This window comes from Elephas maximus, chromosome 2, assembly GCF_024166365.1.
Source record: "Elephas maximus indicus isolate mEleMax1 chromosome 2, mEleMax1 primary haplotype, whole genome shotgun sequence".
NCBI classification, from domain to species: domain Eukaryota; kingdom Metazoa; phylum Chordata; class Mammalia; order Proboscidea; family Elephantidae; genus Elephas; species Elephas maximus.
Genome location: NC_064820.1, coordinates 224,702,790 through 224,720,093, shown reverse-complemented (window position 1 = coordinate 224,720,093; position 17,304 = coordinate 224,702,790). Strand labels below are relative to the sequence as shown.

The window sequence follows — 17,304 nt, the reverse complement described above, 5'->3', positions numbered from 1 at the left end:
CCAAGTTTACAAGGCAAATGCCATGTCACTTAGGAAATGCAAAAAAGGACATTTCTGTTGGCATTTAAGGCTTTGAGTAGCATTCCCCTGTCCCCTGCTCCGTCCAGCTCTTACCGGCTCAGGTTCCCAGCAGAGTCCAGGCACATCCGCTCTTTCTCTTCCTTGGCTTTGTTTTTATGTGGTATGTGAACTGCTCCTCCTCCCATGCCTCCCCCTTCACAAGCACGAAGAGAAATGAAACTAGATAGGCAGCCACAGAAACGAAACTGAGTTATCAACATGCTCCCTGGGGTGACTCAGATGGGGGTGGTATGGGGCGCTCAGTCTAGAGCAGCATCAGAAGTACCCAGAGTGCTTGTGTAAACATGGGGGTGGGGGCCGCTAGGCTGCCCAGGTGCTGAAGCCTGGTCTGGGCCGGGGCCCAGAAATCAGCAGTTCTAAAGAGTTTCCAGGTAAGACTGTTGGGGACCACACTGGAAAGCTTTGACTTCCATCAGTGCTGGCTGTCCGACAGAACCCTAAAGGAGGATGGAAGTGTTCTCTATCTGCACGTCCAATATGGTAGCCAACAGCCACACGCGGCTGCAGAGCATTTGAAATGTAGCCAGCGCAATGCAGGAACTGAATTTCTAATTCGATTCAATTTTAATTAATTTAAATAGCCACATGTGGCTCTTGTGTGGGATCACGCAAACACATCGCTGACACAGAACAGGGGAATTTTTCTCAGGTATGTGACTTGAACGTTCTCAGATGTTCCTCTAGGATCCCACCTAAGCCACACCAGGCAAATGTTACCTTTCCCGGTGTTAAGTGCTGAATCCCCAAAGAAGGGAAGTCCACAGCTTCCCTCGGTAACCCATTCCTGGAACCCACAACTTCATCCTCAGGAGGAATTGGACTTTTCTCCCAATTTGATATTTCTCCCTCCTGCTATAATGCATCATAGCTACAATGCAGTGGTGGCACGGTGGTAGAATTTTTGCCTCCCATGTGGGAGACCTGGGTTCAATTCCCGGCTCATGTATGTACCTCATGCACAGCCGACCACCTGTCTGTCAGTGTAGGCTAGTGTGTTACTATGATGCTGAACAGGTTTCAGCTGGGCTCCAAGACTGAGATGGACTAGGAAGAAAGGCCTGGTGATCTGCTCCCCAAAACCGGCCAGTGAAAACAGTTTGATCCCCAGCCACGTGTCGGGATGCTTCAGGACCATTGTGCACAGGGTCACTGTGGGTGAGGGCTGACTGAAGGGCAACTAAGGACACAACAGTGCAAATCCCTGGGGTGTGGCAGGAGGAAGGCATGGCCTGGAACAAACGCCAAGATCTGAACTTGGTCCCGAGAGTAGCCTCTGTGTCTATGGCACAATTTGTGATTTTTTCTGGTCTCCAGTTATGCTACCTGCAGAAATGAAGGCATTCCGTCAAGGGATCCCTAAAGTCCTTCTGTGCTCGGTGACTCAGGTGGAGGTGAGGGCTGGCTTCCAAGCCCCCAGGAGCCCTCGTGATCCTGGAGCCACAGCTGCAGGCACTCTTGGCCTGGCCAGGGCGGGAGGGGCTGGCTCTCAGCTGTTTCTGCTCCTACCTATTCTCTCAACACAAAAATGAAGATGTTAAATAAGTAAAAAAAAATAATAATAAACATTCCTGAGCACCTCTTTGCTCATTCATTTTTCTTATTGCCCTTGCAGGCAAATTCCCCTTTGCAGAAGGATTATACAGGCTTACAAAAAAAATTTTTTTTGTTTAATCTATTGACTCAATTGTTAAGCGCTGGGCTGATAACCGAAGGGTCCCCAGTAGGAATCCACCAGCCCCTCCGCGGGAGAAGGATGTGGCAGTCTGCACCTGTAAAGATTTACAGCCTTGGAAACCCATGGGGCAGTTCTAGTCTGTCCTATAGGGTCAATATGAGTTGGAATTCACTCAGGGCAACTGGACTGGTTTTGGTTTCTGGATCTTAAACCCAGAGATCCCGGAGGGTGGAGCTGGAGGAGGGAGGGGAGGAGTCGTGATGCGGCCTGTAGTGTGAGGGGTGTTTGGTTCCACCACTGGGTTCCCTCACATCAGGCCAGGACACGCCTACTGCTCCCTAAGAGGCTCAGTGATGAAGCCGACAGAGGGACACCGGCCTAGGGGGCATCGCGGGTGCAGGGGCTCAGGCCAGCTCCGGGGCGGGGAAGACAGGTGGGGTGGGGGACTCCCTCTCCTCCAGCAAAGCAGTTCCGTGCGCCCATCTTCTCCCTGGCCTCTCAGGGATGGACCTGGGCTCCTCCCACTCAGACCAGCTCGGCCTCCCATGGTGGCCAGCTGAGGACCAAGCTCCCGGGGCAGGACCCCAGTCCCCCATCGGCGTCAAAGGGCCGGGCTCCCGGGCTCAGTGTCGTGCGCAGGATTCTTTGCTTGGCTCCGCATTGGGGTCAACCGCGGAGCTCTCGTAAAGATGCAAAAGGCAAAAATAGGCGCAACGCCTCAGCCCTGCCCGGTCCCCGCGGATTGGCCAGAGCATCTGCCCGTGCCCAAAGCCCGGATAGTGGAGATGGATCCGGGCCGCAGTGCACAAGTCCTGGGACAGACCGCTCATTCCGAGTTGACTGGTCACCCTAAAGGTCAGAGTGTCACAGTTGATTGACTCCCCTTTTCTCAGTCAAGCACAAGGTCTCTTATGGTTATGGATTTTGTGGTGCCAACCGGCTTCCTGTCCAAGGAATCTTGGAACAGAACTCTTATTCCTGTGCCCCTCAAATTCTCACCGGAGGCCCCATTGCCGGAGGCCTCCTTCGGAGGGCAGAGGGGGTGTGCCCCTAGGCCCCCATTCCACCTGGCCTCTCTCTAGGTGTGGGGAGTGATGGTGAAGCTCATCTGCTCTGACTCCTCTTGGACCTGATTCGGAGACAGAGATGGGCTGCTCCGTGGGAAGCTCCCCAGGGCTGGCCACTGGGGAGGCAGTGTTGGGGGTGGCTGAGGCCTGAGCACAGAGGGGGTTTTGGAATAACTGGGCCACTCACTGGCAGCTGCCTGTCTAAGCCCTGCTCTCCTTCACAGCCTTTTCAGTGATAAAACGGCTACCTGCTCTCCATCTGTCTCTTCCTGTGGCTCCTTCTTGGCTGGTTCAGAACCCAGAAAGGGGTGACTAATTATCACCTCCTAACTCCGTTTTAACTCCGACAGACCCTGGGTAGGATAAATGATGAACATGCTTGGCTGCTAACTAAAAAGCTGACAGTTTGAGTTCACCCAGAGGTGCCTTGGAGGAAAGGCCTGGCAAACTACTTCTGAAAAATCAGCCATTGAAAACTCTGTGGAGCACATTTCTACTCTGACACACATGGGGTTGTCATGTTACTGGTTGCCAGTGACTGGTTTTAGTAACTCCTGCAAAGTGGGTCAAAGGTGCATCCCTGTAAGAAAACACCTAGAACTTCCCCTCTTAGGCACGAAGACAAAGAGCTGTGGACAAGGGCAGGAAATCCTAGTAGGAAGGTCCTCAGCAAACTGACCTAGGAGGCAGCCCAGAATGTAATGGCAGTCAGCTTAAGGAGCATTTGCCTCAAAGAACTCAGAGCCTCCTGAAGCCCTGAATAGGCCTGGGACAAGTGGGGCCCTGCTGTGTGGACTACGTGGTCCCACTGGCTGGGGTCCAGGAGCGGGCAGCAGGGCAGCTGAAGTACAGTCAGAGGTGTCAGGTGGTCGCCACCTACAGCCTCTTCACTGCTTGGTCATCCTTCCACTGTGAGCTCTCAAAGTGGAAGGTAGAAGGCTGGATCCAAGACCAGATTTCAAGGCTGCACTCAGGAATATGTTTGATAGACCTGCTAAAAGAACAGACCCTGAACCAGTGAACCGTGGCCTGGAATTTCAGAAATAATTAGATATACCATGCAATCTGCTCCTTTTGTCACCATTTCATTTAGTGGCATAAAATTTAAGCTTAGGTAGAAAAAATAAACCTGGAGAAATAATATAGAGCCAAGGCCACAAGTGAGGAAGATGTTGGTAAGTTCTTTATTTTCCGACGGACAGTTCCAAGCTTGCCAGGCAATTGGCAGGAAGGTAGCACCATGAGAAGAAACATTTGAGGCTCAGAAGACAGGCTTGGTGATCTTCTTCCGGAAGATCACAGCCTTGAAAACTCTGTGGAGCACAGTTCTACTCCGCACACGTCGGGTCTGCATGAGTCAGAATCCACCCAGTGGCAACCAGCAACAATATAACGTGCAGAGGACCCTCCTCCTAAGTGCCAGGGGAACATTCACCCCCAGGGTGGGCCCATCAAGTGGTGGGGGTGGGGGACAGTAGAGGGCCACGGGCCATGGTTGTCAGAGGAGCTTCCCTTCCCAGAAGCAGGTTCTGGAAACATGTCTGGCCAGGAGTGCCCAGGAGGCCCAGCCTGCTATAATGAATTAAGATCAACAGTGCCGTGTGTGATGGTTAACTGTATGTGTCAACTTGTCTAGGCTACAGTGCCCAGTTGTTTGGTCAAACACTAGACTCAGTTATGAAGTAGTTAAAAACTCGAAACCAAACCAGTTGCCACCAAGTCGATTCTGACTCATGGTGACCCCATCTATTACAGGATAGAACCGTGCTCCATGGAGTTTTCAATGGCTGATTTTTCAGAAGTGGATCACCAGGTCTTTCTTCCAAGGCTCTTCTGGGTGGACTCAAACCTCCAACCTTTTGGTTTGTAGCTGAGCACATAACTATTTGTGCTGGAAGAGATCTAGGGACTCACTTGACCTTAAGTAAACAAGATTGCCCCCTGTGATGGTTAAGATTGTGTGTCAACTTGGCTGGGCCATGATTCCCAGTGTTTTGGCAGTCGTATAATATTGTGATCACTTCCCTGTTGAGACTTGATATGTGATCACCCCCATGATGGAATCCGCTGTGAGCAGCCGATCAGCTGAAAGGATGTTTCCTTTCGTGTGTGGCCTGCATCGAATATAAGTGGACATGCTGGCAAGGCTCAGGGGCTTTTTGCTTGCAGTGGATCCTGCAGTTCACTCCCATCTGTCAGATGTCTGCTTCCTGGGACTTGAGCTAGCAGTTTACCTGTGGTCTTGCCTGCTGATCTTGGGATTTGTCGATCTTCGGAGCCTGTGAGCAAGAGCCCTGCTCTCCGACCTGCCAATCTTGGGTTTGTCACCCCCGTGGCAACATGAATCAGGAGAAGCCTCTATTCTGAGTCATGGACTTCAGATGTTCCAGCCTTTACAACCACGTGAGCCATGTCCTTGATATACATCTCTCTTTCTATATATGTATTTATACATTTTGCTGGTTTGGGTTCTCTAGAGAGCCTAGCCTAAGATGCCCTCTAAAATGTGGGTGAGCCATACGATCCAGCAATCCCACTCCTTGGAATATATCCTAGAGAAATAAGAGCCTTTACACGAACAGATATATGCACACCCATGTTTATTGCAGCACTGTTTACAATAGGAAAAAGCTGGAAGCAACCAAGGTGCCCATCAACAGATAAATGGATAAATAAATTATAGTATATTTACACAGTGGAATACTATGCATCGATAAAGGACAGCAATGAATCTGTGAAACATTTCATGACATGGAGGAAACTGGAAGGCATTATGCTGAGTGAGATTAGTCAGTTGCAAAAGGACAAATATTGTATAAGACCACTATTATAAGAACTTGACAAATAGTTTAAACTGAGAAGAAAACATTCTTTTGTGGTTACAAGAGGGAGGGAAGGTGAGAGAGGGGTATTCACTAATTAGATAGTAGCTAAGAACTACTTTAGGTGAAGGGAAAGACAACACACAATACAGGAGAGGTCAGCACAAAAGCAAAGAAGTTTCCTGAATAAACTGAATGATTCGAAGGCCAGCATAGCAGGGGCAGGGGTTTGGGGACCATGGTTTCAGGGGACATCTAAGTCAATTGGCATAATAAAATCTATTAAGAAAACATTCTGCATCCCACTTTGAAGAGTGGCGTCTGGGGTATTAAAGACTAGCAAGCGGCCATCTAAGATGCATCAATGAGTCTCAGCCCACCTGGATCAAAGGACAATGAAGTACATCAAGGACACAAGGTAATTACGAGGCCAAGAGACAGAAAGGGCCACATGAACCAGAGACTACATCATCCTGAGACCAGAAGAACTAGATGGTGCCTGGCTACAACTGATGACTGACCTGACAGGGAACAAAACAGAGAACCCCTGAGGGAGCAGGAGAGCAGGGGGATGCAGAGTCCAAATTCTCATAAAAAGACCAGACTTAATGGTCTGACTGAGACTAGAGGTACCCCAGTGGTCATGGCCCCCAGACCTTCTGTTGGCCCAGGACAGGAACCATTCCCAAATCCAACCCTTCAGACAGGGATTGGACTGGACAATGGGTTGGAGAGGGATGCTGGTGAGGAGTGAGCTTCTTGGATCAGGTGGACACTTGGGACTATGTTGGCATTTCCTGCCTGGAGGGGAGATGAGAGGGTAGAAGGGGTTAGAAGCTGGTGAAATGGACACGAAAAGAGAGAGTGGAGGGAGGGAGCAGGCTGTCTCATTAGGGGGAGAGTAATTGGGAGTATGTAGCAAGGTTTATATAAGTTTTTGTGTGAGAGACTGACTTGATTTGTAAACTTTCCCTTAAAGCACGATAAAAATTACAAAAAAAGAAAAATGTGGGTGAGCCTTATCCAATCACTTGAAGGTGTCTTCTGCCTCCAGACTATAGATAGACATGTTGCCAGACCCCCCCCCCCCCCCCCACTCTTCACATCACCTGACCTATAGATTTTGGAGTACTAGACTGCAGGAGTCTCCAGGCTGTCACCGGAGTCACAAATTTTGAACCTGTCAGCTCCCCCACAATCACATGAACCAAATCCTTAATCTCTCTCTCTCTATACATATAATTTGTTGTTGTGGTGGAGTCAGCTCTAAGTCATGGTGACCCTGGGTATAACAGAATGAAACATTGCTCTTTCCTGCCCCATCTTCATGATCGCTGGTATGTTTGAGTCCAATGTTGTGGCTATTTTATATATATTACTGCTTCTGTTGCGCTACAGAACCCTAAGACTCTATGATAATAGAATAAATCAGACACAGTGTCATGGATTGAACTGTGCCCCCCCCCCCAAATATCTGTCAGCTTAGCTAGGGCATGATGCCCAGTGTTGTGTGATTGTCCACCATTTTGTCATCTGATGTGATTTTCCTAGCTCTACAAGGTTAATGAGATGGGATTAGTGGCAGTTATGTAGACTCAATCTACAATTTAAGCCAATTTCTTTTGAGATATAAAAAGAGAAGTGAGCAGAGAGACAGGGGGACCTCATACCACCAAGAAATAAGAAGCAGGAGAATAGCGTGTCCTTGGAACCTGGGTCCCTGTGCTGAGAAGCTCCTGGACCAGGGAAAGACTGAGTACAAGGACCTTTCTCTAGAGCACACAGAGAGAGAAAGCCTTCCTCTGGAGCTGGCACCCTGGATTTGGACTTGTAACCTACTAGGCTATGAGAGAATAAATTTCACTTTGTTAAAGCCATCCACCTGTGTTATTTATGTTATAGCAGCACTAGATAACTAAGACACACAGGAAAAACTCCTCTTTCTTAAACACGGAAATGTCAACTAGCCTGCCATGACAAAGCCCTTCCTTTGAGGCTGGCACCAAGGAGGTTAGAACTGGAGAAGGGCTGAGTCATGACCCCAGCTGGTGGTCTGCAGACTACTCTGCTATACCCAGGGCTCCCTGTGCGGTGGCTGAGGGCCAAGGGGCCACAGCTCCAATGGGCTGACAGCAGTCAGGGGTATCTGGCATTCATGGTTTGTGGTGTTACTGTTCACAAATATTCCCCTGCTCCCCTGTAGGAGAACCATCATGCCTGCTCCCTGCCTCACAGGTTTTTTTTAGTCTCTGAGGGAGGAGCAGTCATCCTTGTGGCTGAGCTGACCTGGGTTTGGGTAGTAGGTGGGGCTGACGTCACTTTCAAGCAGAAGCTTTAGGAGGCATCTGGATTTCTGCTCTCAATTTGGCTTCCATCTGACAGGGGATGATGCTTCTTCAGCCTGTCCTCACCATCTGGGGCTCAGCCACAACTGACCTGCGGCCCATAAGTGTTTTGTTAGGTGCTATCGAGTCTCTTCTGACTCATAGTGACCCCATGTACAACAGAACAAATACTGCCCAGTCCTGCGCCATCCTCACAATCGCTACCATGTTTGAGCCCATTGCTGCAGCCACTGTGTCAATCCATGTCATTGCGGGTCTTCCTCTTTTCCCCTGACCCTCTACTTAACCAAGCATGATATCCTTCTCCAGGGACTGATCCCTCCTGGTAACATGTCCAAAGTACACGAGACAAAGTCTCACGATCTTTACTTCTAAGGAACATTCTGGCTGTACTTCTTCCAAGACAGATTTATTCATTCTTCTGGTAGTCCATGGTATATTCAATATTCTTCACCAACACCATAATTCAAAAAAGACATCAATTCTTCTTTGGTCTTCCTTATTCATTGCTCAGCTTTTGCATGCATATCAGGCGACTGAAAATACCATGGCTTGGGTCAGGTGCATCTTAGTCCTCGAGGTGACATCTTTGCTTTTTAACACGTTAAAGAGGTCTTTTGCAGCAGATTTGCCTAATGCAGTGTGTCATTTGATTTCTTGACTGCTGCTTCCATGGGCGATGATTGTGGATCCAAGTAAAATGAAATCCTTGGCAATTTCAACCTTTTCTCCATTTATCATGATGTTGCTTATTGGTCCAGTTGTGAGGATTTTTGCAACATAAATAATATCCCCCCAAATCAACACTGTTGTACACCACTGAGATTGTGCCAGGTACTACCATGTTTTAAAAGGAGCTCTGTTGGTGCAATGGTCAAGAGCTTGGCTGCTAACCAAAAGGTTGGTAGTTCAAATCCACCAGCCACTCCTTGGAACCCCTATGGGGCAGTTCTACTCTGTCCTATAGGGTTGCTATGAATTGGAATTGACTCGACAGCAACAGATCTGGTTTTGGTTTGTTTGATAACAATGTTTGAAAGTCATTTATCTAGTCCAACTCCTCCACTGTACAGAGGAGAAACTGGAGACTCAGGGAGGCAGTATTAACCTGGCATCACAGTCTCAGAGCTCTTCCAGGGTAGGACAGCCTCTTGGGCAGCCAGGCTTGGGAAGGAAGCTAGAACGGCTGATGCTTAGAAGCTATCCTGTACCCCAGTGACATTATCAAACACATTCTCTGACACGTGGTTGCATGGTGGTGAGGTATCTTGAATAGCTGATGTAATGATGTGTCTCAATGATGTCTCCTGGAAAGTCTGAGAGGAATAGTCACCATCCTCAGGGTGGACCCCCAATGGCCACAACTGTCAACCAAGGACATCCTGCTAAGCCCGCTCCCATCTTGCTCATTCTTTTATCACTGTCAGAAACTAGGGTGTGCTTGCAATAAAGGAACAAAAGTTATCTTTCTGCAGAGCTGCCTGGACTTTCGTCTGACCACAATGTGACTCCACCTTGGGCGAGCAGCTGTTGCTTCCACCGGCTCTCTCCCTTCCACATTAAATCACTTCATCTCCTCTAACAAACCCCATTCCTTTCAGAATGTAGCATATTCATAGCTTCACTATATAAACTGTAATTAGCTGCTGTTGAGTTGACCCCTGACTCATGGGGGCCCCATGCACCACGGAATAAAATCCTATCTGGTCCTGCGTCATCCCCATGATCGGTTGTGGATCTGACCATTGTGATCCATGGGGTTTTCACTGGCTGATTTTCACGAGTAGATCTCCAGGCCTTTCTTCCTAGTTCATCTTAATCTGGAAGCTTCTCTGAAACCTACTCAGCATCACGGCAACACGAAAGCCTCCACTGACAGACGGGTGGTGGCTGTGTATGGTGTGCACTGGCAGGGAATTGTACCCAGGTCTCCTGCATCGAAGGTAAGAATTCTACCGTGAACGACCTATGCCTCCTCCACTGTATAAATACTGGCATATAAATATTGTGCTAAGATTGTATAATTAGACAATATTGATTGGTTTAAGACAAGCCCAAAATCCTTGTAAAATATTGACTGTAGGGTTTAAAGTGATAAGATTCGTGGGCCAATCCATGCGACATTTATACAAAACACATTTATTAAGGAAGTGCAATGTTAGCTTGGTTCTCGTGGTATACAGCCTTCTATCTGTATCTCTGCAGGCCAGCCAGAATATCTGTTCTTCTTATTATCAGAGTGGTTGATCTGCATAAAGGAAAGAAAATACCTTTATTTATTCACTAATCTAATTTGACAAATATTTAATGAGTCAGCTGTGAACACAGTCATAGAAACAAAATCACTCCCTACAGTGGGATTTGCTTCAACCTACACTGGTGTTTGATTTCCTCCCGAAGTGTTTCTTAATAATACTTGAACCATACTTAGGACAGTTACGGTAATGCTGCCGGATAGAACTTTCCGCAACTATAGAAATATTCTATAGTCTGAGCTGTCCAATACAGAAGACACAAGCTACCTTTACGATGAAATCCTTGAAACGTGACTATACCAGCTGAATTTTAAATTCTATTTCATTTTAACTACTTTAAATGTAAATACACCTACCCCTCACTTACAGATGATCTCATTATCCCACATTTCGCATTCACGACAATAGTAAAAATCCAACTATTTTGCACATTAACGATGTACATCTGGCAGTAACCCTTTCGTGACCAGTGGGACACAGAGTGCCCACCTACCTTTTCCACCTCAGGTTTATTGGAAAGCGACTGGCCCACTGACAATACATGCTGCCGGCAAGAAGGGACCTGTATAACTGCTCGAAATGGAATAAATGGGCATGTCCCACAAATTCCCGTTTTTACAGGGTACTGTATGTGGTGGTGTATCCTGGAGGTGTGATGTTGCAAAACTTTTGTCTCTTTTGGCTTTTGTACGGTGAGATAAGCACTCTAAGTGTATTTCTGGGTTCCTGTGTTATTTGGAGGTTGCATTTCTCGCAGTGATTTCCATGTTCACAGGAATACTTCATTTTCAGGTGCCAGCATGAGGTTGTAGCATACCTGACATACCACCAGTCCTACCCCCTAGATCCAGAGGGACATTGTTGTTGTTGTTGTTAGGTTCTGTCGAGTCGGTTCCGGCTCATAGCGACCCTATGCACAACAGAACGAAACACTGCCCGGTCCTTCGCCATCCTTACAATCGTTGTTATGCTTGAGCTCATTGTTGCAGCCACTGTGTCAACTCACCTCCTTGAGGGTCCTCCTCTTTTCTGCTGACCCTGTACTCTGCCAAGCATGATGTCCTTCTCCAGGGACTGATCCCTCCTGACAACATGTCCAAAGTATGTAAGACGTAGTCTCATCATCCTTGCCTCTAAGGAGCATTCTGGCTGTACTTCTTCCAAGACAGATTTGTTCGTTCTTTTGGCAGTCCGTGGTATATTCGATATTCTTCGCCAACACCACAATTCAAAGGCATGAACTCTTCTTCGGTCTTCTTTATTCACTGTCCAGCTTTCACACACATATGATGCGATTGAAAATACCATGGCTTGGGTCAGGCGCACCTTAGCCTTCAGGGTGACATCTTTGCTCTTCAACACTTTGAAGAGGTACGTTACAGCAGATTTACCCAATGCAATGTGTCTTTTGATTTCTTGACTGCTGCTTCCATGCCTGTTGATCGTGGATCCAAGTAAAATGAAATCCTTGACAACTTCAATCTTTTCTCCATTTATCATGATGTTGCTCATTGGTCCAGTTGTGAGGATTTTTGTTTTCTTTATGTTGAGGTGCAATGCATACTGAAGGCTGTGGTCTTTGATCTTCATTAGTAAGTGCTTCAAGTCCTCTTCACTTTCAGCAAGCAAGGTTGTGTCATCTGCATAATGCAGTTTGTTAATAAGTCTTCCTCCAATCCTGATACCCCGTTCTTCTTCATACAGTCTAGCTTCTCGTATTATTTGCTCAGCATACAGATTGAATAGGTATGGTGAAAGGATACAACTCTGACGCACACCATTCCTGAGTTTAAACCAATCAGTATCCCCTTGTTCTGTCCAAACAACTGCGTCTTGATCTATGTAAAGGTTCCTCACGAGCACAATTAAATGTTCTGAAATTCCCATTCTTCGCAGTGTTATCCATAGTTCGTTATGATCCACACAGTCGAATGCCTTTGCATAGTCAATAAAACACAGGTAAACATCCTTCTGGTATTCTCTGCTTTCAGCCAGGATCCATCTGACATCAGCAGTGATATCCCTGGTTCCATGTCCTCTTACGTGTCCCATATAATATTTTGTGACCTGGTGTAGTCATCCTCCATTTCCATATAATGCCGATTTTCGCATAATGCCCTGGTCTTTGGAACCTGTGTTGATAAGTGAGGATCCAGGTGTAGCTACAGTTGCCTAATGTCCGCCATATTGGACAGCACAACTCTAATGTTTGGTTTTTGTTTTTCTAGGGGGAAGGACTATTTTTTTTCCCCCCCAGAGTTCTCCTAGAGTCTCTTGCTCAGCAAATGTGTGTTCATATTGAGGCAGGCTTTAGTCCTCTACATTTGATTATTTCAATTATTTTATTTAAACATTAGGTTAAGGTGCAGAGAATCCAGCACCTCAAGCTAGTGCTTAAATAATAAGCATTTTGAACTTTGGAATTCTAGTTATATATCCCTTCTATTTTCATTGTGTATGTGTGTGTGTTTAAATAATATTTTATTTAGTTTTTGGTGAAAGTTTACACAGCAAGTTAGGTACCCATTTGACAATTTCCACACAAATTGTTCAGTGACATTAGTTACATTTATCACAATGTGTCAGTATTCTCTTCGTGTTCTGTTTGTTCCCTTTCCAGTACTCTAGTTTCCATACCCCCTTATCATCTTTGATTTTAAGAAATCGTTGACCTTTTGGTCTCATACCCATGGTTTTTAAGTAGGGCACCAATCATACAGGTAAGATCCTTTCTTTTATGTGCCACCCTGCTATTTCGCTAAAAGGTGACTTAGGGGTAGGCTTGGTTCTAGGTAAAGAGTGTCTCAGGGCAATAGTCTCAGGGGGTCCTCTGTTCTCTACTGTTCCAATTTATCTGTTTTTCTTTTTTGTTGTTGTTAAGAATTGGAGTTTTTCTTATTTTTCTCCCATTCTATCCGGGACCAACTATTGCGGCCCCAGTCAGAAGGGTCAGTGGTGGTAGCCAAGCACCATCTAGTTCTTTTGGTCTCAGGGTAGATGATGTTGTGGCTTTTGTGAACTTATTTCTTCTCTGTGCTTTTGGTTACCGTCTTATTGTTTTGTTCCTGGTGAGTTGAGACCTATAGTTGTGTCTTAGATGGCTGCTTGCAAGCTTTTTGTGTGTGTGTGTGCTTTAGGTGAAAGTTTACAGCTCAAGTTAATTTCTCACACAAAAATTTATACACATATTGTCTTGTGACATTAGTTGCCATCCCCACAATGTGACAGCACACTCCCGCTTTCCACTCTGGCTTCCCTGTATTCATTTGACCAGTTCCTGTCCCTTCCTGCCTTCTCATCCTGCTTTTGAACAGGAGCTGCCCAATCTATATCTGATCGAACTAAGAAGCACATCCCTCATGCATATTATTTCTTATTTTATAATCCTGTCTAGTCTTCGTCTGAAGAGTGGCCTTTGGGAATGGTTTCAGTTCTGGGTTAACAGTGTGTCCAGGGGCCATAGTTTCAGGGGTTTCTCCAGTCTTTGTCAGACCATTAGGTGTGGTCTTTTTACATGATTTGAGTTCTGTTCTACATTTTTCTCCTGCTCTGTCCAGGACTCTCTGTTGTGTTCCCTGTCAGGGCGGTCATTGGTGGAAGGCGGTCACCATTTAGCTCTTCTGGTCTCAGGCTGGTGGAGCTCACAAGCTTTTAAGGCCCCAGATGGTACTCACTTCACTAGGATGTAGATCATGATTTCTGTGAACTATGTTATGCCAATTGACTGAATTGTCCCATAAGATTATGGTCCTAAGCCTTCAAACCCAGAAAACCAACTTTGGAAGGTGTCTGGTTATGTCTGAGGAGTATCCATATTTGTGTCTTAAATGAATATATGTGCCTGCACCCATTTACTTGTATTTACACATACCTTTTATATATTCAGAAACCCTGATGGTGTAGTGGTTAAGAGCTACAGCTGTTAGCCAAAAGGTTGGCAGTTCAAATCCACCAGGCACTCCTTGGAAACTCTGTGGGATAGTTCTACTCTGTCCTATAGGGTTGCTATGAGTTGGAATTGCCTTGATGGCAACGGGTTTGGGTTTTGGTTTATAGACACTTTTATCTGTTCTCACCTATGTACACACCTGTACCTACCTGTATACTGCTTTGCCTATACCAAGCCATATGTGCTCAAATGCTCATTTTTACTTTGGTTGTGCTATGCCCATTACACCCACAATCAGTGCCACTTTTTCCGTCATCAAAAATAATTAGTCTCTAGTGTTACTTTATTTATTTATTTTTTTAGTGTATAAAGCATACATTCCCCATCCCTCCCCCGCCCCATAACCACCAATGAACAGTGGTCCTTCTTTCTTTGTCTTCTGATAAAAGAGGGTTCATACAATATTTGTCCTTATATGCTTGACTTATTTCATTTAGCATTATGCACTCCAGGTTCATCCACGTTATAAAATGTTTCACTGACTCATCATTGTTCTTTATGGTTGTGTAGAATTCCATTATATGTATGTGCCACAGCTTGCCTATCTATTCATCTGTCGATGGACACTTCAGTTGTTTCCATTTATTTGCAATTGTGAATAAATCAGCAATGAACATAGGCATGCATATATCTATTCGTGTCATCATTTTTAGGTCTCTATTTTTTTTATGGTATATACAAGGAGCACTGGTGGTGCAATGGTTAAGCGTTCAGCTGCTGAGAGATTGGTGGTTTCAACCACCAGGTGCTCCACGGAGAAAGATGTGGCAGTCTGCTCCCGTAAAGATTACAGCCTTGGAAACCCTATGGGGCAGTTCTACTCTGTGCTATACAGTCACTATGAGCTGGGATTGACTTGACGGCAATGGGTTTGGTTTTGGTGTTTAGGGTATATATCTAGGAATGAGATTACTGGATCATAGGGTAGTTCTATTTCTAGTTTTTTGAGAAAGTGCCATACTGTTTTCCATAGTGGTTGTATCAGCTTACAGTCCTACCAGCAACGGATAAGTGTTCCAATTTCCCCACATCCTCACCAACATTTTTTTTTTTTAATCAGTGCCATTTTAGCCAGGGTAAGATGGTATCTCACTGCAGTTTTGATTTGCATCTCTCTATTTTTAATGGCTAATGATCATAAACATCTTTTTATATGTTTCTTGGCTGTTTGGATGTCCTCTTTCGGGTGAAGGTTCTGTTCACAGCCTTTGCCCATTTTATGATTGGGTTGCTTGTCTTTTTGTGGTTGAGTTGTTTCAGTTTTCTATAGATATTAGAGATTAGACCTTTATCAGATAAATCATTTCTGAAGCTTTTTTCCCAGTCTATAGGTTGTCTATTTATTCTTTTATTAAAGTCTTTTAATGAGCATAAGTTTTTAATTTTTATGAGGTCTGACTTATCTATATTGCCTTCTTCAATTCATGTATTCGTTGTAATATTTGTTATCCTATTTTTACAGAAGATTAGGTCCCATAGTTTTCTTCCTCTGTTGCCTTTCAGGAATTTTATGATTTTAGGTTTAACATTTAGAGGTTTGTTCCATTTTGAACTAGTTTTTGCATGTAATGTGAGGTATGGGTCTTGTTTCATTTTTCTGCAGGTGGATATCCAGTATTGCTAGCACCATTTATTAAAGAGACCGTTTTTGCCCCATCGAATGGACTCTGACCCCTTGTTGAAAATCAGTTGTCCATAGATGGCTGCTTTTATTCTGAGTTCTCAATTCTTTTCCACTGGTCTATGTGTCTATCAGAGTCCTGGCGGTGCAGTGGTTAAGAGCTACTACAGCTGCTAACCAAAAGCTTGGCAGTTCAAACCCACCAGCCACTCCTTGAAAACTCTGTGGGGCAGTTCTAGTTTGTCCTATAGGGTCGCTATGAGTCGGAATCGACTCAACAGCAACAGGTTTATTTTTATTTTTATTTTTACATGTCTATCACCGAACAAATACCAGGCTGTTTTGATTACAGTGGCTATATAGTATGTTTTCATATCGGGGAATGTGAGACCTCCTTCTTTGTTCTTTTTCTTCAATATTGCTTTGGCTATTTGAGACTTCTTTCCTTTCCATATGAAGTTGGTCAATAGTTTCCATTTCAGTAAAGAATGTTGTTGGGACTTGTATCAGGATTGCATTGAATCTGTAGACTGCTTTAGGTAGAATTGACATTTTCACTATATTAAGCCTTCTAATCCATGAGCACGGGATGTCTTTCCATTTTTGTAGGTCTCTTTTAGTGTCCTGTAGTAGGGTTTTATAATTTTCATTGCATAAGTCTTTTAAGTCCCAGGTTAGGTGAGTTCCTATGTATTTTATTGATCGGGGGCTATTGTAAATAATATTTTTTTTCTTTCTTTTTTTGGAGTAGTCTTTGTTAATGTAGAGGAACCCAACTCATTTTTGTATGTTGGTCTTGTACCCTGCAATGCTGCTGAATTCTATTAGTTCCAGCAGTTTTCTTGTGGGATCTTTAGAGCCTTCTATGTATAGGATCACATCATCTGCAAATAGTGCTAGTTTTACTTCTTCCTTTCTGATTTGGATACCTTTTAATTCTCTTGTTGCTTTAGCTAGGACTTCCAGTACAATATTGAATAAGAGTGGTGGCAATGGGCATCCTTGTCTCTTTCCTGTTCTCAAAGGGAAGGCTCTCAGCATTTCTCTTTGAATATAATGTTTGCTGTTGGTTTTGCACATATGCCCTGAATTATGTTGAGAAATTTCCCTTCTATTCCTATTTTGCTGAGAGTTTTTATCAGGAAAGGGTGTTGAATTTTATCAAATGCCTTTTCTGCATCAGTTGATATGATCATATGATTCTTTTCCTTTGTTTTATTTACGTGGTGGATTACACTGATCGATTTCCCAATGTTGAAACACCTTTGCAATCCTGGTATGAACTACACTTGATCATGGTGTATGATGTTTTTTGATATGTTGCCATCAGGGTTCCCTGCTGAAGTCTATTGGCTAGAACTTTGTTGAAAATTTTTGCATCTACGTTCATAAGGGATATTGGTCTGTAATTTTATTTATCTTTGTTATGTCTTTTCCTGGTTTAGGTATCATGGTTATGCTGGCTTCATAGAAAGAGTTCAGGAGTGCT

The 17,304-nt window shown here is 45.0% G+C and overlaps 2 protein-coding genes across 3 annotated transcripts in view; both read right to left on the bottom strand.

Moving 5' to 3' along the window:
- The window catches only part of LOC126070584 (interferon-induced GTP-binding protein Mx2-like), a 36,999-nt gene extending 36,775 nt beyond the window's left edge, over positions 1 to 224 (bottom strand). Inside the window, exon 1 of one of the 2 annotated variants that reach the window (XM_049874903.1) lies at positions 115 to 224. The gene's annotated coding sequence lies outside the window, so the exon portion shown is untranslated. The remainder of the gene's footprint in view (positions 1 to 114) is intronic. The other variant, XM_049874904.1, reaches the window with a different exon arrangement.
- A 9,874-nt stretch (positions 225 to 10,098) lies between these two features.
- Positions 10,099 to 17,304, bottom strand: part of FAM3B (FAM3 metabolism regulating signaling molecule B) — a 67,499-nt gene continuing 60,293 nt past the window's right edge. The window contains exon 8 of the mRNA XM_049874910.1: positions 10,099 to 10,238. Within this exon, the coding sequence (XP_049730867.1) occupies positions 10,149 to 10,238 (90 nt within the window). The 3' untranslated portion in view covers positions 10,099 to 10,148. The remainder of the gene's footprint in view (positions 10,239 to 17,304) is intronic.